Source organism: Thalassophryne amazonica, chromosome 4 (genome assembly GCF_902500255.1).
Source record: "Thalassophryne amazonica chromosome 4, fThaAma1.1, whole genome shotgun sequence".
NCBI classification, from domain to species: Eukaryota; Metazoa; Chordata; class Actinopteri; order Batrachoidiformes; family Batrachoididae; genus Thalassophryne; species Thalassophryne amazonica.
The window spans coordinates 103207477-103230454 of NC_047106.1; the positions used below are offsets into that span (position 1 = coordinate 103207477).

The 22978-nt window shown below is 41.1% G+C and overlaps 1 protein-coding gene across 1 annotated transcript in view; it reads left to right on the plus strand.

Moving 5' to 3' along the window:
• Positions 1-22978, plus strand: part of robo1 (roundabout, axon guidance receptor, homolog 1 (Drosophila)) — a 516486-nt gene that overhangs the window by 450132 nt on the left and 43376 nt on the right. The window contains 4 exon segments of the mRNA XM_034168365.1: positions 6588-6630; positions 11248-11402; positions 15722-16108; positions 18948-19064. Coding sequence (XP_034024256.1) covers positions 6588-6630; positions 11248-11402; positions 15722-16108; positions 18948-19064 — 702 coding nt within the window.

Here is a 22978-nt window from a genome sequence, read left to right on the forward strand (position 1 = left end):
CAGTGTTAAACAGATGATAGAAAAGCTTATTTTTTTCTTTCTCTGTCTCTTTTCACTCTCTAACATTTGCATTTCTTTCATCAGACTGACATTTTTGTGTTGCCCAGAGGCATGTCAAACATGTTGGCAGTACTCAATGCAAAGGTAAATTTGAGCCAGTGTGTGGGTGAGATAAAGCTAAAGTGGGTGCTAGAAAACAGACAAAAGGTCTGTATCCAGATGATGTACAGTGCACAGGGTAAATCCCATCATCTTGGGTCAGGGTTGTATTTAGTCAGTTGATCTCGGTTTGTTTTGGACAGAACAGGTATTACACTAATCACATTGTCATCTTTATCTTTGGGAGCCAGGTGCATTGCTATTTAGATGGAGTGAAGTGAGAGGTTTTCTGTTGAGGAAACTGACCTGTGCGCAAAGTGTCCAAAGCGCGAGTGGATCATTTACCTGCCACACAGCTCCTTAAGGTGTAGTGTAGCATTTGGGTGGGTCATTCCTGCAACACATCGTCCCCCATTGCCAACCATCTCATCTCCTCCCTCCCATGAGCTACAGTCAGACCCCACCACGCTACCCCACCCATTGTGTATTTTAGTGCTCTCTGCCAGCAAACCCAAGGAGGATGAAAGTAGTAGTTACCATAATTTATAGACTGTATATTCATTTTGTGAAACCTGTATATTTGTTTTGTCAATTGTTTCTGTGAATTGTTGTGTCATATGTGTCTGTAGCATGGCCCAAGTAGAGGGTCACCCCTTTGAGTCTGGTCTGCTTGAGGTTTCTTCCTCAGAGGGAGTTTTTTCCTTACCACTGCTGCTCTAGGGGTTAATAAGGTTAGACCTTACTTGTGTGAAGCGCCTTGAGGCAACTCTGTTGTGATTTGGCGCTATATAAATGAAAAAAAAACTGTAGAGCGCACCTGAATATTAGCTGCACCCACCAATTTTAAAAAGAAAAAAGGAATTATACATAAATAAGTCGCGGGTCTCCACGTTGTAACATGAGATATTTAAACAGAAATATGTTAGACAGAAAGATTTTTAACTTTTAATTAAATATGTACCGTAAATGCTTTTTTCCCCTGAAGTGTTACACATAAATATTGATAAACACATCATGCAGCACGCGCGCACACGGTGTCTCTGCTCCACACGGGGAACTGAGTAATTTTAAGTTTTTGCAACTTTTTTAACTTTCATCGCGTGCAGCCAGAATCAGATAGAGTAAATGATAAATGGTAAATGAGTCGTTAATGAGGCGCTGTGACTTTTTCAACTTGTTGCGCCAAGACAGAGAACCGGTTTGGAAGGGTGGGGGGAGAAGACTGCGCTCTGCTAACTGATCTGACGGTGCAGAGTGCCGGAGAGGGACTTTTCTTCACTAAAATGAACGGGTAAGACCTTATATTTACACTGTGTGTGAATTTACACCGCATGAGGAGCATAGCTTTCAGGAAATCAATTGACAGCATCAATTGACCTATTTTGACTTATGAAAAAGCCTGTAAAAATCCATAAATTAGCCGCATCATTGTAAAAACTGCAGTGTTCAAGGCATGTGAAAAAAGTCCAGAAATTACAGTAGTCCTCTACAGGCCCAAGATCCATTGATGCCGGAGCTTTTCCTGGATTCTGTAGAATAAAGCGTATGACACTCTACAGCTAATTCTGGAGGGGACACCAATCTGATACAGGTTACCTCCCCACCCAAGGATGATACACATTCATATTTGGGTAGATTGAGATAATGCTGCTGAAGTATCTTATCCAAACACACCGACAGGTAGCTTGACCAGGAATCAAACCCAGGTCTCCATATTGACAGCCCAACTACATGGAGTGTGGGAGGATGAAAAATACTGTAAAATATCATACAAACAAGTGATTAAAGTATGTACTTCTCAATTAATTGAACTTTTATATCATTTTAAATTGTTGCTTTGAGTTCAGTTTCATTGTAGTTTGATGTGATAATGTGAGTTCCTGTGTGTACAAGTGGAGTGCCTGTGCTTTGTGAATCCACCTATGTAAGGTGTACCTGAATACTGTGGTGTGTAGACAGGAGAAAACTGCAGTTGACTTTAGATCGGGTTTTTGGTGGCCTATTGCGCAGTCACTCTCTGCTGTTACACAACAGTGCAACAGCACTATTTATGACTACAACTCATTTTAAGACCAACACTCTCATGGGTGCACAGATGAGTACAGGTACACTGTCACCTTACACTTTATGTGTGCTATATGTGAAATTGTAACTAGTTCAGTTTTAAACTAGCAGTGCCATTTGTGTTGATTTTACCGGGTGTAAGTTACAGCCTTAAGTGTGTGTTTGTGATTCCTCTGGCTAAACCTTTCTGTGCAAAGGCAACACATAACACAAGTATTGTTTCTGTCTTTCCATAGATGTATAATTACCACTTTTTTTGGAATATAATTCACACCTGTGAGAAAAATGCCTCTCGAAGAGGAAAAAGTATAAATCACACCAGATTATAATTCACGCCTTCTATCTGTATTATCAGCTCTTAAATTTGGATTTTTGTGCATTGTTGTAGTGCAGTTTTTATAATTGGCATTCATTCTTTATGCCCCACGCGTCGCTTGCGCCGCAAGGCGGGGCATATAGCATCCAGGTTGTTCATCCGTCTGTCCGTCCAGCCGCAATTCATTTGCTGCAACGTAGCCCAGCACCTATTGCTCGCAAAAACTTCATAATTGGTTGGTACGTGCCTTGGAGGAGTACTTCACATGGGTTCGAAAGCCGGTGACCTTGACCTACTTTTCAAGGTCACTAGTGGTCACAACTGTCAAATCCTTCACCGCAACGTAGCTTTGCACCTATTGCTCGCAGAAACTTCATATTTGGTGGGTACATGCCTTGGAGGAGTACTTTGCATGGGTTCGAAGGCCAGTGACCTTGACCTACTTTTAAAAAATTACCAATAGTTGCATTTGTTCGAAGGCTACTGACTTTTTATGTTCACTGTTAGCCACATTCTCTAAAAAAATATAATGTCAATCTCTAATTTTTCCACTGTGTATCCCAGTTTACATCAAACGCATGAGGGTTCAATCAAATACCTACTCCACACATGTACATATTACTGCACTATACATGGAAAATAGTACTGCTCGCTGGGCAGTTCATGACGAATGTCTCTAGTTTATTATTGGAGTTTATTTTGTTTTGTGCTTTGATTCCTGGGAAAATCCTTTATAAATAGTTGCTATAATTACTATTACAAAAAACAAGTGTGATTTTTTGGTACATAAGATGCACCAGAGTACAAGTTGCAGGGCCTCCCAAACTAGTTAAAAAAAAAAAAAAAAAAAACTACAGTGACTTATACTCAAAACAAGAGCAAACAAAACTAAATTTTTGTATATCAACAACCAAGAAGCATAGATGAAACTTGGTGTGACTATTACATGGATAGAGATCTAGAGGTGATTACAATTTGGAGTGGTTTGGTCATAGATCAAGGATAACATGGTTTAAAAAAATCTCTCTTTTTTTGTATATCTAAATAACCAAGAAGCCTAGATGGCTCAAGCATCAATCAATCAATCAATTAATCAATCAATCAAACAACTTTATTAATCCCGCAAGGGGCAATGAAATTCTAGCAGCCCATAAAAAAAAAAACACAATAACATAACATACGAGGTCTGTTAGAAAACTATCCGACCTTTTTATTTTTTGCAAAAACTATATGGATTTGAATCATGTGTGATTGCATCAGCCAAGCTTGAACCTTCGTGTGCATGTGTGAGTTTTTTCACGCCTGTCAGTTGCGTCATTCGCCTGTGAGCACGCCTTGTGGGAGGAGTGGTCCAGCCCCCTCGTTGGATTTTCATTGTCAGGAAATTGGCTGATTGACTGCCGCTTTGCTTCATCAAAATTTTTTCAGAAAGTGTGAGAGACAGCCAGGTGGAAACCATTTGGAAAATTCAGATGGCTTTCGGTGAAGATCTAATGGAGATCACACAAATTAAGAACAATTACAACTGGATTAAAGACGGCCCACAGCGGCAGATCATTTCCAAAGTGAACACTTTGTTGATCCGGGACGTCGTCTGACTACCAGAGAAATGGCAAGACAGCTGGACATAGCACTTTTTCGGCACATTCCACTGTTACAGGAGTTTTTGTAATGGAAAGAGGAGCGGAGAAATTCACCACAGAGCCGCACATGGCGTGGGATGAAAGCACCTCCGTGTTGGTCTCACAGGACAAGCCCTAACATGCCCAGCTCTTGCACCATTTGGAAAATTCAGACGGCTTTCGGTGGCTTTTCAGTCATGTGACTATCCGAGAAATTGTGGACAAGCTGGACATGCCACAACATGTCCTGTGAGGCTTCATCACGCCGTTGCTTTTTGTTCTGTGCCCTGCGCCTACGTTCCGACGCGCAAAGTCCTCCGCACGTCTTTTCATGCTGAAAAAGTGCTGATGTCAAACTCTTCTGCCATTTCTGTGGGAGTCAGACGATGTCCCAGATCAACAAAGCGTTTACTTTGGAAATGAACGGCACATTCCACTGTTACAGGAGTTTTTTTGTCATGAAAAGACGTGCAGAGGACTTCGCACGTCGGGACGGAGGCGCAGGGCACAGAACAAAAAGCAATGCCGTGATGAAGCCTCACAGGACATGTTGTGGCATGTCCAGCTCGTCCACAATTTCTCGGATAGTCACACGACTGAAAAGCCACCGCACCGAAAGCCATCTGAATTTTCTGAATGGTGCAAGAGCTGGGCATGTTAGGGCTTGTCCTGTGACACCAACACGGAGGTGCTTTCATCCTGCACCATGAACGGCTCCGTGGCGAATGTCTCCGCTCCTCTTTCCATTACAAAAACTCCTGTAACAGTGGAATGTGCTGAAAAAGTGCTATGTTCAGCTGTCTTGCCATTTCTCTGGTAGTCAGACGACATCCCGGATCAACAAAGCGTTCACTTTGGAAATGATCTGGTCGTTTGAGCCTGTTGATCGCCGCTCGGTGCGCGGCGCACCATCCGCCGCTGTGGGCCATCTTTAATCCAGTTGTAATTGTCCTTAATCTGTGTGATCCCCATTAGATCTTCACCGAAAGCCATCTGAATTTTCCAAATGGTTTCCACTTGGCTGTCTCTCACACTTTCTGAAAAAATTTTGATGAAGCAAAGCGGCAGTCAATCAGCCAATTTCCTGACAATGAAAATCCGACGAGGGGGCTGGACCACTCCTCCCACAAGGCGTGCTCACAGGTGAATGACGTAACCGACAGGCGTGAAAAAACTCACGCATGCGCACGAAGGTTCAAGCTTGGCTGATGCAATCACACATGATTCAAATCCATATAGTTTTTGCAAAAAATAAAAAGGTCGGATAGTTTTCTAACAGACCTCGTATAACAACAATAAAACGAATAAAAACAGATAAAAAAAAAACAGACTTGAGTTAAAATGGGTAGCCAGAATAAACTGAATCGCCGAAGGGATAAATGACTTTAAAAAACGGTTGGTACAAACTGGTGAAGCATAACGACGTCCTGAAGGAAGCAGAGAAAACTCCCCTAAAAGAGCAAGATCTGACAAAGACAAGATTCTTTCAGCCTTGTGGAGGATCTGTTGATCTGTTGTTGTTCAGACTGTTTCTGTCTTTCACTCAGCATGGTGCGAATATGCCTTGGATAGAGGTCTAGAGGTGATTAAATTTTGGTGTAATTTTGGCATGAAAACCACATTACAGCCAAGAACCCGAGATAGATGATCTAAAGCATATATTCATCAGCAGAAATATTTGTAATTGATTGGTATGAATGACTTCAAAATTAATATGATTTATTCATGCAATGTCAAAAACACATGCATATTGTATATATACATTGTGTTGTATAGTATTGTAGATATTGTATCTATAGCGTGATGTGTAGAGTGTGTAGGGTATGCATCAGCCCTCTGAGAACTTTCGTTTTTGTTCATACAAACTTGTTTCATAGTGTGCAGAGACATCCTTCTGAGCTAAATGTGGTGGGAGTTTGCAGAGATTCCATACCCAGGTGTGTGATGCAAAACCTGGATGTTGCAATAAAAACTGTAGTACTTCAGTTTGCAATAGACAGAGTTGATCTAACAACTCAGCAGCCTTGATTGTGGCCAAAGCCACAAGATTTTTCCCCTCCGGGGGAATCGTCACAGCTAAGGCCTGACTACCTCCCTTTTGCTCTCCTTTCTGGGAAAAATATTGTAATTAAAGTTGGAAGTTTATCTCTCCTTTGCACGCTGCCAGCTTAGAGCTCGTTGAAAACGTGCGGCTGCTGCAGCACACAGAGCTTCAAACACGCCGAAGCCAGACAACCAGCTCTGCAGCTCTATTCTTTATAAGCCTCTTATGGTGCTTCCTCCAGTTGCTGTGGGTGACTCGACCAAAAATCACACCACATATATTTGGTCATGTGCACACATACATGCACACTGAGGTGGCGGCCAACATCACCGTCCGCTAGGTTGTTCACCTTGAATGGGAATGGCAATGCCAGTGATGTAATGAAAACAGCAAGAGGTGAAATCATGAAGGAACCTCATTTGTGTCTTTCTCTTTTATTCAGTGGCATATCAGAGAGGGGGAGAAGCTGTAAGCAGCGCTGGAAGGTAAGACTCTATTTACCCTTTATTGGGTCAATCCCAATATTCCAATTCTTAAAAACACATGAAGAATGTATTAACAGTAAGGAGCATTAAAGAAATTGTGTGCATGAAAAGATGGGTGGGGCTGCAAATGCAGTTTCTTTTGTATAACACTAGGGGGAGTGCTGTAACTTTCAGAGAGCAGAGGATGGGTAAGGAGGTGCATTAAGTATGTTATGATAGGAACACGAACAAAGCCCAGCACAGTCTGCCAACAGCCCATCCTCATCCCAGATGGTGGAGAGCCACAGACGACCACAAGGCTGTGCCAGAGCGTCACCATAAAACCCAAATACACACACCCACAGAGCAGACACAACCCACCTTCATGTGTCGTGAAATGGTGCATTGTGGAAAAAAGCAGTGAGCGTGTGTAGGGTTAGGCACCACAAACACTTTATCTGGCTCATTTGCATTTCCCCTGGGTGTCATGTGGTGTGTTTTCAGTCAGAAACACTGAAAATCTGAAAAAAATGCTGTTTTTTTTTTTCCTGTTCAAAATATACACAATACTGTATGTCTATATTGGTGTGTGTTAATGAGCAGTAAGCTCAGAGTCATGAGCTCAGTATGTCTGTGTTCATTCTGTTTTGTGTGACTGATACATGTATGTGGCACGGCTGTGTCAGCGCCGCTCAAAGACAATAGCCATTCAGCATTAACATACAACAGCAGAGGTGATTGAAGAGCTATTGTGAAATTGCATTTCGCTGTACAAGACAAATGTGTTCATTACCCAAAATGAATCCAACAAATGAGTCGTGAGACTGGGAAAGAGGGAAAGTGATCCAAAGCTAATGCAGTTGTGGAATATGCAAACTGGGAGTCATTCTGTGGAAATCTGAATACTGAAACAATCTATGGCCATAGTTTGGTATTTTTCTTCTACGGTAGATTGAGTTGTTTCATGAGGAATAAAAGGCTCTTTATTCAGTCATTTTAAGCTACATTATTGCTGCTGCTAGCTGACAGAGTGTGGAGGTAAACTTAATCCACCGTTTGTGTTTCTTTGTTAGTAGAGGATGCTACTACTCCATAAGTGGTTTACAGAATAGAGACACATTTTGAGGGGAGATAGTTCTCAGATCAAGGAACTGTTGTGCGATTTTCTGTAGTGATCTGAATCTGGTTCTAACCATTCCTTTCTTTCTTTTCTTCACTTTCTTTTATATTGTAGGGAAGGTTTTCATTACTTTCTTAAACATTCTTAACCCAATGTCAGCTCAACTCTGATTTACTTCTGAAGCACACTGGAAACAGGTATTAAGCAAAATGCTTTAAAGAAATATAGTGCAATTGTGTAGGAGCCATAAAATTCTCAGAAGAAGCCAACCAGGAAGTAAGAGAAAACAATTATCAAACTCCAAAGCTAAAACACAAACAAAAACTTAATACATCAGACTGAGTCTGATTTGAAAGCCAAAAAGTGAGTTAATTACCATGGGTCAGTTGGCCTAACTCATGGTATTTAAGTAACAGTAACGCAAATTCATCATGTTGATCCAACAAATTTACATTTAGGTCACTCAACAAAATTGTTTCTGGCTACGTTAACGCATTTTACTTGGGTTTAAATGCTTTCCATAATTTTATAAAACTTGATTCTGTATCGTAGAAGCTACATGTTTCATATAAACCAACAACACCCATGTTGGTTTTTAAGTGTAGCATTTGCAGTCGTATTCAGTTCTGAAGTGGACCGGAAGAGCGGATAGTGATCAGGTCACATTTTCATGTATCTTTCAAGAGCAAAAGAGCAGCGATAAAATACTTAAAATGCTCATCTTAAAATAGATACTAGTTTTGACAACTCAGCTGACGTGTTTATCCAAATTAAGGGCAATGTTGAAGATGACTCTTGTATTCTTTGCCAAAGTTTAAACTTAAAATACGAGGTCTGTTAGAAAAGTATCTGACCTTTTTATTTTTTTCAAAAACCATATGGATTTGAATCACGTGTGATTGCATCAGCCAAGCTTGAACCTTCGTGCGCATGCGTGAGTTTTTTCACACCTGTCGGTTGCGTCTTTCGCCTGTGAGCAGGCTTTGTGTGAGCAATAGTCCACCCTCTCGTCATTTTTTATTGCGAATAAATGTCTGAATGATTTGGAGCTTTGCTGCATCAATTTTTTTCCAGAAACTGTGAGAGACCTCCAGGTGGACACCGTTCGGAAAATTAATATGGCTTTCAGGGACGATTTTATGGGGATTATACAGATTAAGGAGTGTTACTGTCGCTTTAAGGACGGCCCACAACTGCTGAGAGCGCGGCGTGCTCTCAGCGCCGATCGACATGCTCAGACCCCGCTGAAACAACCAGATCATTTCCAACGTGAAGGCTTTGTTGATCCGGGACCTCGTCTGACTTTCACAAAAAGGCAGAAGTCGTGGACATCAGCACTTTTTCGGCACATTCCACTGTTACAGGAATTTTTTTTCATGGAAAGAAAAGCGGAGGGATGCGCCACGGAGCCGTTCATTACGCGGGACAAAACCACCTCGGTGTTGGTCTCACAGGACGGCTTTCAGGTGGATTTCAGATGGATTCTGGTTGCTTTTCAGTCATGTGATTATCCGATTGTGATTGTGATTGAGCTGAACCTGCCCCAACATGTCCTGGAAGGCTTCATCACGGCGTTGCTTTGCGCCTGCTTGAGGCCAGTTTTTATTTTTGGGAACATCGTGATTGTGTTTTGAGGTCATCTAAGGAACCTAAAACAGTTGGTTTGGTTTAGTCCTGGAGGGGGGGTGCAAAGGTAGTGTTCGTAGCTCCCTTAGTAAGATGCCTACGTCCTATTATGTGGGCTATGAGTTCAAGCCCAGTGTGGGGTGAAGTGACGCAGATTACACTCACTTGCGTATGAGTATGCAAAATGTCTTGTAGACCAGCTACAACTCCAGTTGCTGATGGCTTTTAGATGCTAAATAAAAAAACAGCAAGGCATAGAAAAAAAAATGAGTTAATTTACCAGATTTTGTTTAGAACCATCCTACAAGAGTTTGTGTTGTGGAACTTTTTTCATTTTGCACATCTAAAAAACCCTTCAGAGTGATGAATATGTTCATGGCACTGTGTTAATAGTTCACGAAGTGTTTCAGAATCCACATTCTGCAACATTTGGAGGGAACTATTGCTTTCTAATATGGGCAGATTGCTAATGCCAGTGCTCAGAGAACGTGTCATCTGTGGGGAAGCAGAGTGCACACAATACGAGGTATCTTATAAAACTAACCGGCAGTTTTATAATAAAAAAAAAAAAACTATATGGATTTGAATGACGTGCGATTACACCAATCATGCTTGAACCCTCGTGCGCATGCGTGAGTTTTTTCACGCGTGTCGGTGACGTCATTTCCCGGTGGGCAGGCTTTGAGTGAGCACTGGTCCCGCCCTCTCGGCTGAATTCCTTTGTTTGAGACGCTGCTCGAGACGGCGCGCATTGCTTTATCAAACTTTTTTCTGGACCTGTGAGGAATATCTGAGTGGACACTATTCGAGAAATTCAGCTGGTTTTCGGTGAAAAGTTTAACGGCTGATGAGAGATTATGGGGTGTTTCTGTCGCTTTAAGGACTTCCCACGGAGCGGGACGTCACGCAGCGCTCCCAGGCGACGTCGTCTGACTCTTTTGAGCTGAAAACATCCTAATTTAAGGCTCTGTTGACCCAGGACGTCGTGGGAGAATAGAGAAGATTCAGAAGAGGCCGGCATGATGAGTTTATGCGGACATTCCACTGTTAAAGGTCATTTTGTAATGAAAGAACGTGCGCGCAAATTCGCCGAGTCATTTCCGTGACGACTCGGCGAATCTGTGTGTGCCGCGACAGGAAAAACACCTCCGTGTTGAAAACCATTTGTAAAATTCAGGCGGCTTTTGATGGCTTTCAACAAGTGAGTAACTGAGAAATTGTTTAACAGCTTGGGCATGTTCCAACTTGTCCGCTGTTTCAAGTTGAAAACTTGAAACAGCGAGATGACGCCACCTCAGAGCGCAGATCGCCATCAGGCACCGTGGGCCGTCCTTAAAGCAACACTTACACACCAAAATCTCTCATCAGCCATTAAAATTTTCAACGAAAACCAGCTGAATTTATCGAATGGTGTCCACTCAGTTGTGCCTTACAGTTTTGAAAAAAATTTGATCAAACAAAGCAGCAGTCTCTGAGCCATTCCTAAACAATGAAAAAATCGACGAGGGGGTGGGCGACTCCTCACTCAAAGACTGCCCACAGGCGAATGACGTAACCGACAGGCGTGAAAAAACTCTCGCATTCCCACGAGGCTTCAAGCATGTCTGATGTAATCACACGTGATTCAAATCCATATGGTTTTTGAAAAAATAATAAGGTCGGATACTTTCCTAATAGACCTCGTATATTTAGCTTTGTCTGTTATTGTCTGGAACCCAATGTGACAAAACGGCAAAGTACAAAAGCTGCATTTCTCATTCTGCTGTTCTCAGTCACTGGGAAGAGAAATCCATTGCAATAAGCTCTTTCAAATCTGATAATGCTGCTCACATCGGGCTAACAAATGTCACCGTTGTGATGCTGTTTCGTACTCTTGGTTGTGATGTGTACAGGCCTGGCTTGCTAAACATCGGAGAGTCTGCCACTCAGCCCTGGCTGGCGGACACGTGGCCCAACACCTGCTCCAACCACAATGACTGCAGTATCAACTGCTGCACCGCAGGCAATGGCAACAGTGACAGCAACCTGGCAACATACAGCCGCCCAGGTAAGTCCAGGCAGCCATGTCATAATTAGGCAACCCTCTTCTAATGTGAGAATGCAGTCCTTAACAAAATACCCTCCCTAACACGTAAGAGTTCAGCGAAAGAAGTAAAATCCGATATCTAGGTTAGCTCCCTGGAGAGTTGTTCAGTGGATCTCATCCTTTCTGTCGGCCTCCATGCAAGAAACCTACAGGAATATCAGGATTAAGCATGCCGTGTGCTCATGCATTTGATTTATCTAAGGTTAAAGTAGAGTTCTTTTAGGCAGGAAATAAAAGGAGCACAGTGAGAGGGGCTTATGGCTCTACTCTGTTGCTAATCGAATTGCTCTGCTGATTTCCATACTGTTGTTATAGCCAGTAATGTAATTTCCTCTAAGTGCTCAGTTATTTAAGAAATGTGCAGCGGGTGTAGAGGTCAAGGCTGGACTGCAGACGGAGGCCAGACCTAAAGGAGGCAGGCGAAAGAGAAAAAGAATGACGGAGGAGAAAAAGGTACACCTGAAAGACTAGATGGATGAGCAGAGAAACAAGTAATGAAGAAGCAGAAAGCCTGCACTCAACTGCAAAGCTACATAAAAGAAGCAATGTAGAGTAGACTGGTTGGCCAAAATTTGCACACGGGCATTCAGTGGTGACCTATGTTAATTAAAGCAGAACAGAATTAAACTGGCAGCAAAATATCTGATATAGTTTGGTTGACTCGGCCTTAATGTTATTATTAATTTTCAGCCAGTTTTAAAGAACCGTATTCTCGGAAACTTGGACTGTAGCGTAGCACTTTATGTGCTAAATTATGCACATTGGGACAATGCCTTTAAGGGCAGCCCATAATTCCTATCCAGCCGTTCTGCTTAATAACCATCCAGCCATTCAATACTTTCTCACTTCAGACCTTTCCCAATGAGGATTAATAATTCATTTTGTAGACTTTAGCCATCAGGTTGTGTTTTTTCACTGTGCTAAAGACTCTTCTAAGGTTTAACTGTAGCCTAACACGGTGTGAGATGTCTAACAGGCTAAAGGCAGCCCTGACTCTGAGCATGACACCCCACTGTATGACACTAAGGAGCTTGCCAGACGCATGCTTTGTGTGTGTGCCAAACCTAAACTCAAAACATTAAGAGGATCACTGACTAGGTGACAGAGCAAAGAAATCAGAGTTAATGTCCCTTTATCTCAGTCATAGGGGAGCTTTCACACAACCACCTTTGAAGTGTCGAGCTGTTCCATGCCTCTAAAATGTGATGCACATGGCACGTGCGGCATGCACCTATGGCCGCATTTGGTATTTACTGCAAGGGCTGGCTCTCAGATCTGCGGGAGGATTTGAATATTTTATGAGCCAAGGAAAATTGGATCTGTCAGTGGAGCTGTGCCTTTACTGCACGCCTCATTCTCGGTCTTTGATACAGACGTTTCTCTGTCCCACTCAATGAGTAGAGCTGCTTCTGCCATCAGATGGAAAAGAACAAAGGTGACAACCACACAGAGTCATGGGTGTGACCAAGAAGAGGCAAAAAGGGAACTAAAATGAGCAGAAAGGTGTAACAACACCTGTGTCATTCACAGTTTTATCATTTATTTCTGTAACCGCTTACTCCAATCATGGGCTCAGTGGGGACTGGAGCCCACGCCAGCAGCCATAGGGTGTGAGTCAGGGTACACCCTGGACAAGATTGCAGTTTTTTACAGAGCCACATGTAAACAGACAAACATTGACACTTGTATGCACACCTACAGTGAATTTAAAGCGTCCAATTCACCTAACCTGGAAGTAGGAGGAACCCAGAGCAACCAGAGGGAGCCTACATGAACACAGGGAGAACATGTAAATTCCACACAGAAAGGACAAGGTGGGAAGCAATCACACAACCTTCTTGCTGTCAGGCAACAGTGCTAACCATGAAGCCACCGTGCCACCCAACAGTTTTGTCATGATTTAGTAAATTAAATAAATACATAAGTAAGGCTTTGCGATGGAATGGTGGCCCATTCGGGTTGGACCTCGCCTCTTGCCTAGTGACTACTGGGATAGGCTCCAGCCCCCCATGATCTTTAATTTAAATAAGTGGTTCCAAAAATGAATGAAAAATAAATACAGTTTCCAATTACTATATTGCTCCAAACGTAAGACAGCATTTTTTTTTTCCATTTTTCAAGTACATCTGGGAAAAACATTCTCATATTATGGGTCTAGAGGTCAATACATCAAAACAGTAGGTGGCATCAAATACCCATCAAATGACTGTGCACCCCAGGGTTGAAGCAACCCACCCCTTTACTTTTCTATGGAAGCAGGTGGACTGGGTCTAAATGTTACTAAGTGTTGTGTTTACAACCATCTGCATTGTAAGCTCATTCTTAGCTGCTCATTGTTATCACAGATGATAACAATGACGGCTTTGAAGAAAACCCACAGCAGCATGCCAAGACTTTTCTGCTGGAAAAAAAGAGATGATATGATCAAAATGTATGCTCATGGCAATAAATGCAGAAGCATCATGAAACAACTTTCAAACAGCCAAGAAATACAGTGTGAGAGTGTAATGTGAGAAGACCAAGCTCAAAAACAGTATCTTTAAAATGTCAACAGTTACTGTAAACCTAAAAAAGGCTGCTTTCAAGCAAAATTGACTAAAATAAATAAAAAAAGAGAGGGGCTTTCTATACCATTTGCATTATTGCTAATATAAGCATAAATTACTTCAGAAAGTCTTTTTCCAAAAATATGTCTTGGGGGGGGGGGTGTCAGTCTTCTTTATCATCAAGGTTGTGTTCTATTCAGAGCAATATGTTAATACATGCCTGTGCATCATATTTCTTGAAATAAATTCTTTAAGTTAAAGAGTTGGTGTGATTGTGCCCGATTGCCTCAAACATTCACCATCGTGGCACGTTGTTTCTCATGCAGTCAGTATTAGGGATGGCACCAATCCGATCCCGGATCGGTATCGGAACCCGATACCGACTTAATTCACATATCAGAATATACTGATCCAACATGTGACATTTTCCGACACTGGAGAAGAGCCACTGTGAATCCTCTCAACTACTGCTGTTTGCTCTCTGCTTGTTTACTGCCGAGCGGGAGGAGGGGGGAGTTTTTCCGAAGCCGGGCTGTTTGAGAGAGCTCTCTTCCACAGTGTTCTAGCTGCAGTTAGCGGCAAATTTCTGCTCAGCTCTCGGGTTCAGATTGTCTGTTTATCGAGCACGGATTTTCAGAAAAATTGACTGAATTGTTGCTGAAAATGTGTGCTAAAAAGTTCACTGTCCCGAGCATGTAAAACGCCAGCTCAGCGTGCAGCCGAGGAGGACAGTGAACAGAGATTCTGTCCGCTGCAAGGGAAAAAGTTTCCATTAAAATCCTGTGCGTGAGTGTCATTGATGATACATTTATTTTACAGTTGCAAGGCTTCGTGTTTCCAAAAATTTGAAGTTTGCGCGGCACGAAAACCACTGTTTTTGAGAGGAAGAAAAAGAGAGAGACAGCGGGAGAGAGAAAGCGAGCAAGAGAGAGAAAGCGAGCGAGAAAGACAGCAAGAGAGAGAGAAAGACGGTGACAGGACAAAATCCCAATGGACAAAATCCCAGCGGACAAAATCCCGACCCCTTATTACAAAATTGGACAAAATCCCAGTCTCATTCCAAAGTCTCATTTCACTTGTTAAGAGGTTTCAGCTTTTTCAAAGTATTGAGTGTTGTGTTGAGGTGACACCATAGTTGTTTAAAGTAACTGTGATATTCTATTTGAAAGTGTGAAAAAAATGTAATTAAATGTGTGTGATGAACTATAAATAAAATATTTTGAATGTATATATGTGTTATTATTTTATATTTATACATATATATTTTATATTTATATTTATTCATGAGACTGGGATTTTGTCCACTTTTGTAATAAGGGGTTGGGATTTTGTCTGCTGGAATTTTGTCCGTCCAGGCAGAAGGAGAGACAGTCAGAGAGAGTGTTGTCTTTTCTCTTTAAGTCTATAAAAATAAGGCTATAAAAGTTTATTAAAAAGTACTTAATTCTTTCACCAAAACATCAAATCTAGGCTTTCATCTTAGATACACCTTCTAGCAAATTGCAGCTCAACTTTCAGGTCTCCTTTTTAAGAAAATCCTCATATAAAATCAACATTAATGAAAATTAATATTATTAAAGCAAACAGAGCTCTGGTATCAGATCAGAAAAGTATCGGTATTGGCAGATATCCAAATTCAGATATGGGGATCGAAAGTGAAAAATTGTGGATCGGTGCATCCCTAGTCAGTATTGGGTGCCACATGAAACTAAATAACCTCCTCGTGTCCTCCAGCTGACTGCATCGCCAATTATAACAACCAGATGGAAAACAAGCAGACCAACCTCATGGTGCCAGAATCTGGTGTCTATGGAGATATAGACTTGTCCAACAAGATCAATGAGATGAAGACCTTCAATAGCCCCAACCTGAAAGATGGAAGATTTGTTTGCCCTGGGGGCCAGCCGACACCTTATGCCACCACCCAGCTCATCCAGTCGTCTATCGTGGGCAACAACATGAACGCAGACAGAGGAACCGGAGGGAGTGGAGTTGGTCTTGGGGGTGGCGGGGATATGAATGAGAAACACTGCTGGAAGCCCACCACAGCCCAGCAACAGAAACAGGAAATAGGTTCTCAGCTACAGTATAACATCATGGAGCAAAACAAGCTCAATAAGGGTGAGTGGAATACCCAGCAGCCATGGTTAAAGCACTCCACTCCGAGCCATGAGCTTCATCCACATGATATTTCCTTCTGTCCTCTCCCCTCCCAGCACTTTCATCTGCACTTCAGGTGTCTGTAGAAGAGTGTCATCATATTTTTCTTGGTTCTGCTTTACGCCTTCCAACAAAAGCACCATCGCTCTTTCTTCCTTAACCTCTGTCTGCATCGCTTTCATGTAACCCCTCATCAGCCTCCACGCAATCACACATAATCTTTGCAGCTGAATGTGGGCAGCACTTGACTTTCTATGGTTGTATGGTGTTGGGATTGTCTTTCTGCAATGAGGGCAGGTGTGGGGGTTTATCTTTGGTGTCAGATTTCTAAGGGAAAAGACAAAGATAACTCCTGGATCTGCAGACTCTTTGAATGAAGCGATCATCACCTTGTACACACAGAAAGGATCGACGTGGTGTGATGGGATAGAGACTTTTGTGCATGATGCATGTGTTAAAATGGTCATTTAAAAACTATCAAGCATGAATTGCATGCCTCATGTCACCAGTGGCACTGCACTCTCTGGTCAGTGAAATGCCAATACGACGCTGTTGTGGTGAACGTAAAGTCATTTCACATGCACAATGTGAAATATTTTGTACCTTCATGTCCCTTAGATATTACAAGGCAGAAGCATTGTACAAAAGAGCACGAGTTGACCAGTGGTGAGCACAGTTCAGCTAGTCAGCTAGCAGCTAATTAGCGAAGCTAGCTTTTCAGCTACCTTTGAAAACCATTATTGGATCAATTAGCAGGCCCGGATCCAGACCGGTTTGGACTGAAATTTTTTTATGCATCGTTCGTCATCGGTAAAAAAAAAAGTTGAATAATCCCAAATAGTGCCGAACGTGTCCCCGCGGTGAACACAGCTTTTCAGTGGTTTTCATGTCAACCTATAGTCCCTAAATTATACAGATTTTTCCGAGTTTCAGAGTCATTTGGACATACAAATAAAGTCGGATATTCAGGGTTTTGTCTGCAGCGGCTTTGTAATCAACAGTTTCTGCAGCCGTGAACCATTGAAGCAATGCTTTGATCCAGTAGCTTGTTGGTTCTTTGATTCGCTGCTCTTCAAAATGGCAAGTCCGCTTCTTAACCCCTCTCAAAGCCATTAAAATACCGTGAGTCACTTTTGTGTGCATTAAAGTCACTAACTGGGACTCTTGTCTTGTTGCAGTCAAGAAACGAGAATCGTCCTCCGTTCCATTCACACAGCTCGAAACGCTGCGCGGCTCTCTGTCGAGACAGAGTCCGGTCGGAATAACTTCAAAATGAATCACCACTTTAAATAAAATTACACCTCTTTCCAAACGTCATAATACAGACAAGAACCTACTATCGACTAAAATGTTATTTTTCCTCGCAAAATGAAACGTGCTGTATTTCTTTACAAATTACATCCTGAAGTGAAGCACAGCAGCTGTTAGAGCTCAGCTCAGACATATGGAAAGACATTCATGCCAATAATGTCTGAAAGGAAATGCTTTTGACAAAAACTACAGATTTTGTTTATTCCTATTTATGTCCAGAGATCAAGGATCCACCATGTAGAGTTTATTATGTCCAAAGTTTAAGGATCCAGTAACCAATTTCATATTTATTTACTTTAAGACTCAATAAAATGTTCAATTTCAATTCAATTTCAAATGAATCAGCTTATAAAGTGCCAAATCACAACAAAATCTAAATATACTAAAACAAACACATCACAACTGTACACATATCACAACTGTGATATGTGTACAATTGTGATGTATATGGACATGATGAATATTGTTACCTGCTGTACTGTTTCTAATTTTGATTGGTATCAATGGAAAATGTCTTCTGTGAACTGTCTGTATCTCAATATATTATTATTAAGAATATATGCAGTCATATTTTTATTGATTTTATCAATTGAAAAAAAAATCATATATAGATTCAGGTATAATTGAAAGATTTTGGCAATAAATTTGATCCTGTTTACAGTCAATTTTTGTTATAGTGTTGTTTTTTAGGACATCATATTTATACAAATAAGAATTGTTCACTATGGTCCATGAAGTATAATAAATATATTAAAAGAAGTGTGACAGTGTATGTTGCACACGAATAAAAGAATGAAGATTAATGAATAACAAGACGCGTATGATTTTTATTTTATCATTGGGCAAAAATGCATCTGTCAGATTTTCACTCTGGATCCAACCCTGAATTAGTATACACTAAATTCAGTTCCGCTAACTTGAAGTCAACTCATATTTTTTTTGAAAATAAAATTTAATGGTCACAAACGTTTGTAAACCCTATAATCATACTTTTGTTTTTTCCTGTTGACTCATACACTAATTAACAAAACTGATACATGGCATGCAGGCGAGAAGCATCAGGAGGAGATGAAGGAACAGGAGGTCAAGTTAGAGAAAATGCATTAATTAGATTATTAAAAATATTTTTTATTCACCCAATACTTTCTGTGCTGTAAACAAAATGTGTATAAACTCATCTTGGCATGGTAAACCATTTTTGGTGACCTTCATGTTTACACTTCAACATATTAAAATTTCAGCACTTTAGGTCTGTTTTTCAGGGTTTAAGAGCCAAAAAAATCTGCATACATTTAATAAAATATAGCAGAAATAGCTTCAGCTAAATATTTTAGCGGTTTATGAGTTGACATGATCACAGTTAACTTCTCAGTTAGTGGATTCACAATTATCGAACCTAACTTTCAGGTTACCTGTGCCCACCACTGGGGTTAGCTAAATTTCTGCCCTGGTTTGTAGTCACCATAAACAACACTGTCTCTACCGTCAGATCGCTACAGAGGAGGTGACAACCCAATGCCAGCCACCATTCCCTACAACCAGACCCACGACAGCCACACTGGAGGCTGCTACAACAGCTCTGACCGAGGCAGCAGCAGTACCTCCGGTAAGAAGCACACACAACAGCATGGACAGTAAAGGTGCCTTGACACTTGTATGCATTTAACCCCCGCACTGCCGCACAATTCGTCATGTCAGTGCGACCCGCTGTGTTCTGCTGGATGCTGCGCTTTGTGCCGCTGACGCTGTGTTATATACAATAATTAGTTCGTCACAGATTAATCATTTGCTCTCAGAGTTTGGCTGATGAAACCACCTCTAATCACTTCCGGAATCACAGAGCAATTTTCTACAGGTGCAGCTTTTTTCTCTCTCTCTCTTGTGCGCTTCATGATGTGGAGAACGCATTTGTAATTGTCTAAAAGGTAATAGGAGACCATAGTCTCATTTGAACCCTCTGTGATATTACGGGATTTGACCACTTACGGGGACCTCCATTTAATATTTACACAGCATAACTTCACATGGATAAATGGTGTACTGTTTTGTTTTTGGCTGCAATCACCGATGCAGTCGCAAAAAGGTTTTTTTTTTTTTGGTTCCCAGTGGAGAACAAAAGGCAAGGAGGTGGGAGACGTCATGTCGGTAAGTGTTAGCCTACACAACTAAACAGAGTAGCTCCGTTCTTTCGCCTGCAAAACCGCCTCAACACACTTGTGCTCCGGATCATAAACAAACCACAACACGTCCACTTTCCCACCGCATCGTCACTTTTTCTTTGCGTTTCCACTTTGTTTGCGTGTAATTTGCCCAAAACCCCATTGAAACTGCCGTGGTTTATACCCCGGAAGTAGAGAAATTACATAATACATCATATTTTACCCCTTTAGTGCCCACCCTCAAACGAGACTGCGCTGCCCTATAATTTGTAATATTTATATTGTAATAGCTTGGTAAAACAGTTGCATTTTCATTCCTTCTTATGAGTATCTGTAAAATTATGTTTGTTATAAATTCATAGTGCAGCAGATAAGTGAAACAATTATGCAAATGGTGATAAACGCATCAAATTCAGCAGAAATACTCTTTAGAAACTCCTCTTTTGAAAAAACGATTGGCCACTTGACTTTTTAGTCGGTGGTCAGGTAGGGGTCAATTGAAGAATTACACAGAGGTCAAAATTAAAAGATGCTCCAATCATATTGAAAAATATTCCACATTATTTTCCTGATCATAAAGATTCCAAAAAGGTATAGTTTGGACTACCTTTGACTGAATTCTATGGAGTTACAGGATAAAAACAGCAAGAATGGTGACAAAGGTCAGTGTCATTTTGTACAGGGGTCAAAAGTTAAAGTTGCTCCAATTTTGGTAAAAAGTGATGCAAATTATTGCTTGAGCTAATAGGATTAATAAATGGAATAGTGTTGACAGTGCTGAATGCTTGGTCTCCAAAGTAAAGGTCAAACAAGGTCTATGTCTATTGGATTCTATGATATGTGACATATGTTACCCCGTAACGTGATAAGTAAGGATGATACATGGGCCAAGCTATTCCTTTTTCAAACCGTGTTAACTCAACTAGTAATTTGCATCACTTTTTACCAAAATTGGAGCAACTTTAACTTTTGACCCCTGTACAAAATGAAACTGACCTTTGTCACCATTCTTGCTGTTTTTAATCCCGTAACTCCATAGAATTTAGTCACAGATAGTCCAAACTATACCTTTTTTGGAATATTTATGATCAGGCAAATAATGTGGAATATTTTTCAATATGATTGGAGCATCTTTTAATTTTGACCTCTGTGTAATTCTTCAATTTACCTCTACCTGACCACCGATTGAAAAGTCAAGTGGCCAATCGGTTATTTCAAAAGAGGATTGTCTGAGGAGTATTTCTTCCGAATTTGATTCTTTTATCACCATTTGCGGGATTCCCCTCTAAATATTCTCTTATCCGCTGCACTATCAACTTCTCGTCATAATTGTTCAGATGATTTGCGTTGTGGTGCGCTGTGCTGACGCAGTGACTCGCACAGACACTCTGTGTTTTTGTTTGCGCAATGTCCACGTGAAGTTTACATAATTAATGTGTGCCAGAGATTTTGAACATTTCAAAATGTTCTTTGCACATTTGCACGAAGCCGTGCACAGTTTACGAGGTTACATGGCAGATTGTGTACCAGTGCGCGGATCAAATTCGTGCAAGTGTCAAGGCACCTTAATGGGACAACAGAAGGAAAGGTGTGCAGAGGGTATGGAATCAACATTTGGTTTGTTGTCTGAACTTTCAATTCTTGGAAGCATTTCTCGTTTAAATGTCTGAGTGTTTTCTCAGCTTATTATGGCTGTGAACTATTGTACACACTCACATTACACCCCCAAGCTCAATTTAAAGAGCCCACTTTTCCTCAAAAGCAATAAATCACATTGAGATGCTAATAATGCCTGCTTTAAAATGGTAATTTGATTAATTTCCATGTCAGCCTTTCTTGAGGAGGAATTGAAAAGGAGATGCCTGCAGGAAGTGGAAAATTGCTGAATAAAAAAGAAGAGGAGACTCACAACAATGCCGCCAAACAAAGGCATGAACAGGATGCCAGTAATTTTCTGGTCCCTTTTGTTTTGAGGGTGCAGTGTCATCCAAGATGTGTTTAAAATACACGCAATGAAAGTGTCATTTTCTGGTGACTCTCCTTTTTGTTTTGTATTCTATATTCTCACATGTAGCAGTAGTGCATGGGTTAGTTAGGGATGGCTTTTGTTCCCCTGTGTTGATGCAGATCTGTGGTTACTATTTAACACTAATATGAAGTCCTGTGCCTCCTTTCTATTGGTCACTTGACTTTTGACTTTAGGTGACCTTGAACTGTCAGTCTTTTAAAATAGCTATTTCACACATGCATCTATGGGCAACACTGTGGTACAAGCAGTTCATATGCTTGCTTCCCAATGGGAAGGTCACCAGTTCAAGGCCACCGATGCCCCAGTGTCCTTGTCGATCCGGATTTACATCAGGAAAGGGAATCCGGCATAAAACAGGGAAAACGCCATGAGATATACTAGAACTGCTGTCATGACTACAACCAAAAATTTGAGAAGACAAAAGCAATAGATTTTTAGGTTACACCTGTAGTGATATGTCTTCGTATATCATATTTTAATGATCACAGAAACTTCGAGTTTTTGGTGAAATTAAAAGGTCAAACTCATTTTGAACGGCTATTTCGATAACTTGGTTAGTGATACACCTGTGGTTCCTGTGAAACACTAATATGAAGTCATAACAAATTCCGGCTGGTCACATGAACCTTTGACCTCGGGTGACCTTGAGAGGTCAAGCTCAAGGTTATAAACATTTAACTCAGAGGTTTGACCCAATATCGGTTAAACACTGTGAAAGGATTGTGTGTTAGTCATGAATAAAGTGGTTCAGTTTTGGACTGAGGAATTTGATCAAGTCTTATGCAAACACTGAATCACAAGAATTAATTTGCATAAATTTGTAACAAGCATTTAAGGTGTGCATGTTGCACTTTGAGTGCCCATTCTATTTCTTTCTGTTCTCTATGTCCTTTGTTAGTATGCATTGCATCCATTAATTGGCTTTCCTTTAATTCTGGTATGCACCAGTTTAATTTCATCAGTGCCTCAATGTCTGTCTGTGGACAAGGACAAATGAAAACATATTGCAGGCGGCATGCAACACTGCCACCTTAATGCTACGTATCCATTCTGGTATTGCATTTTGAAGTTCAAGCCATTAAAGAGAAGCCCTTAATGCTTGCTACACTTCACAGCTCATTGATTCATGATTCTAATCATTTGGCATCAGTTGGAGCCTTTTATTGCATTTTCATCTTGGTATTTAGTAACATTACAGGAATGTTTTTCACAGTATTTCCCATCAACATAGAAACACACAAATGAAGGGTTGTATAAGCAGTTCACTTTTATGTTTTGCACTCTCGTCATCAGTTAACATTTTACCCGCTTTCCAATCCATCGTCATCATTG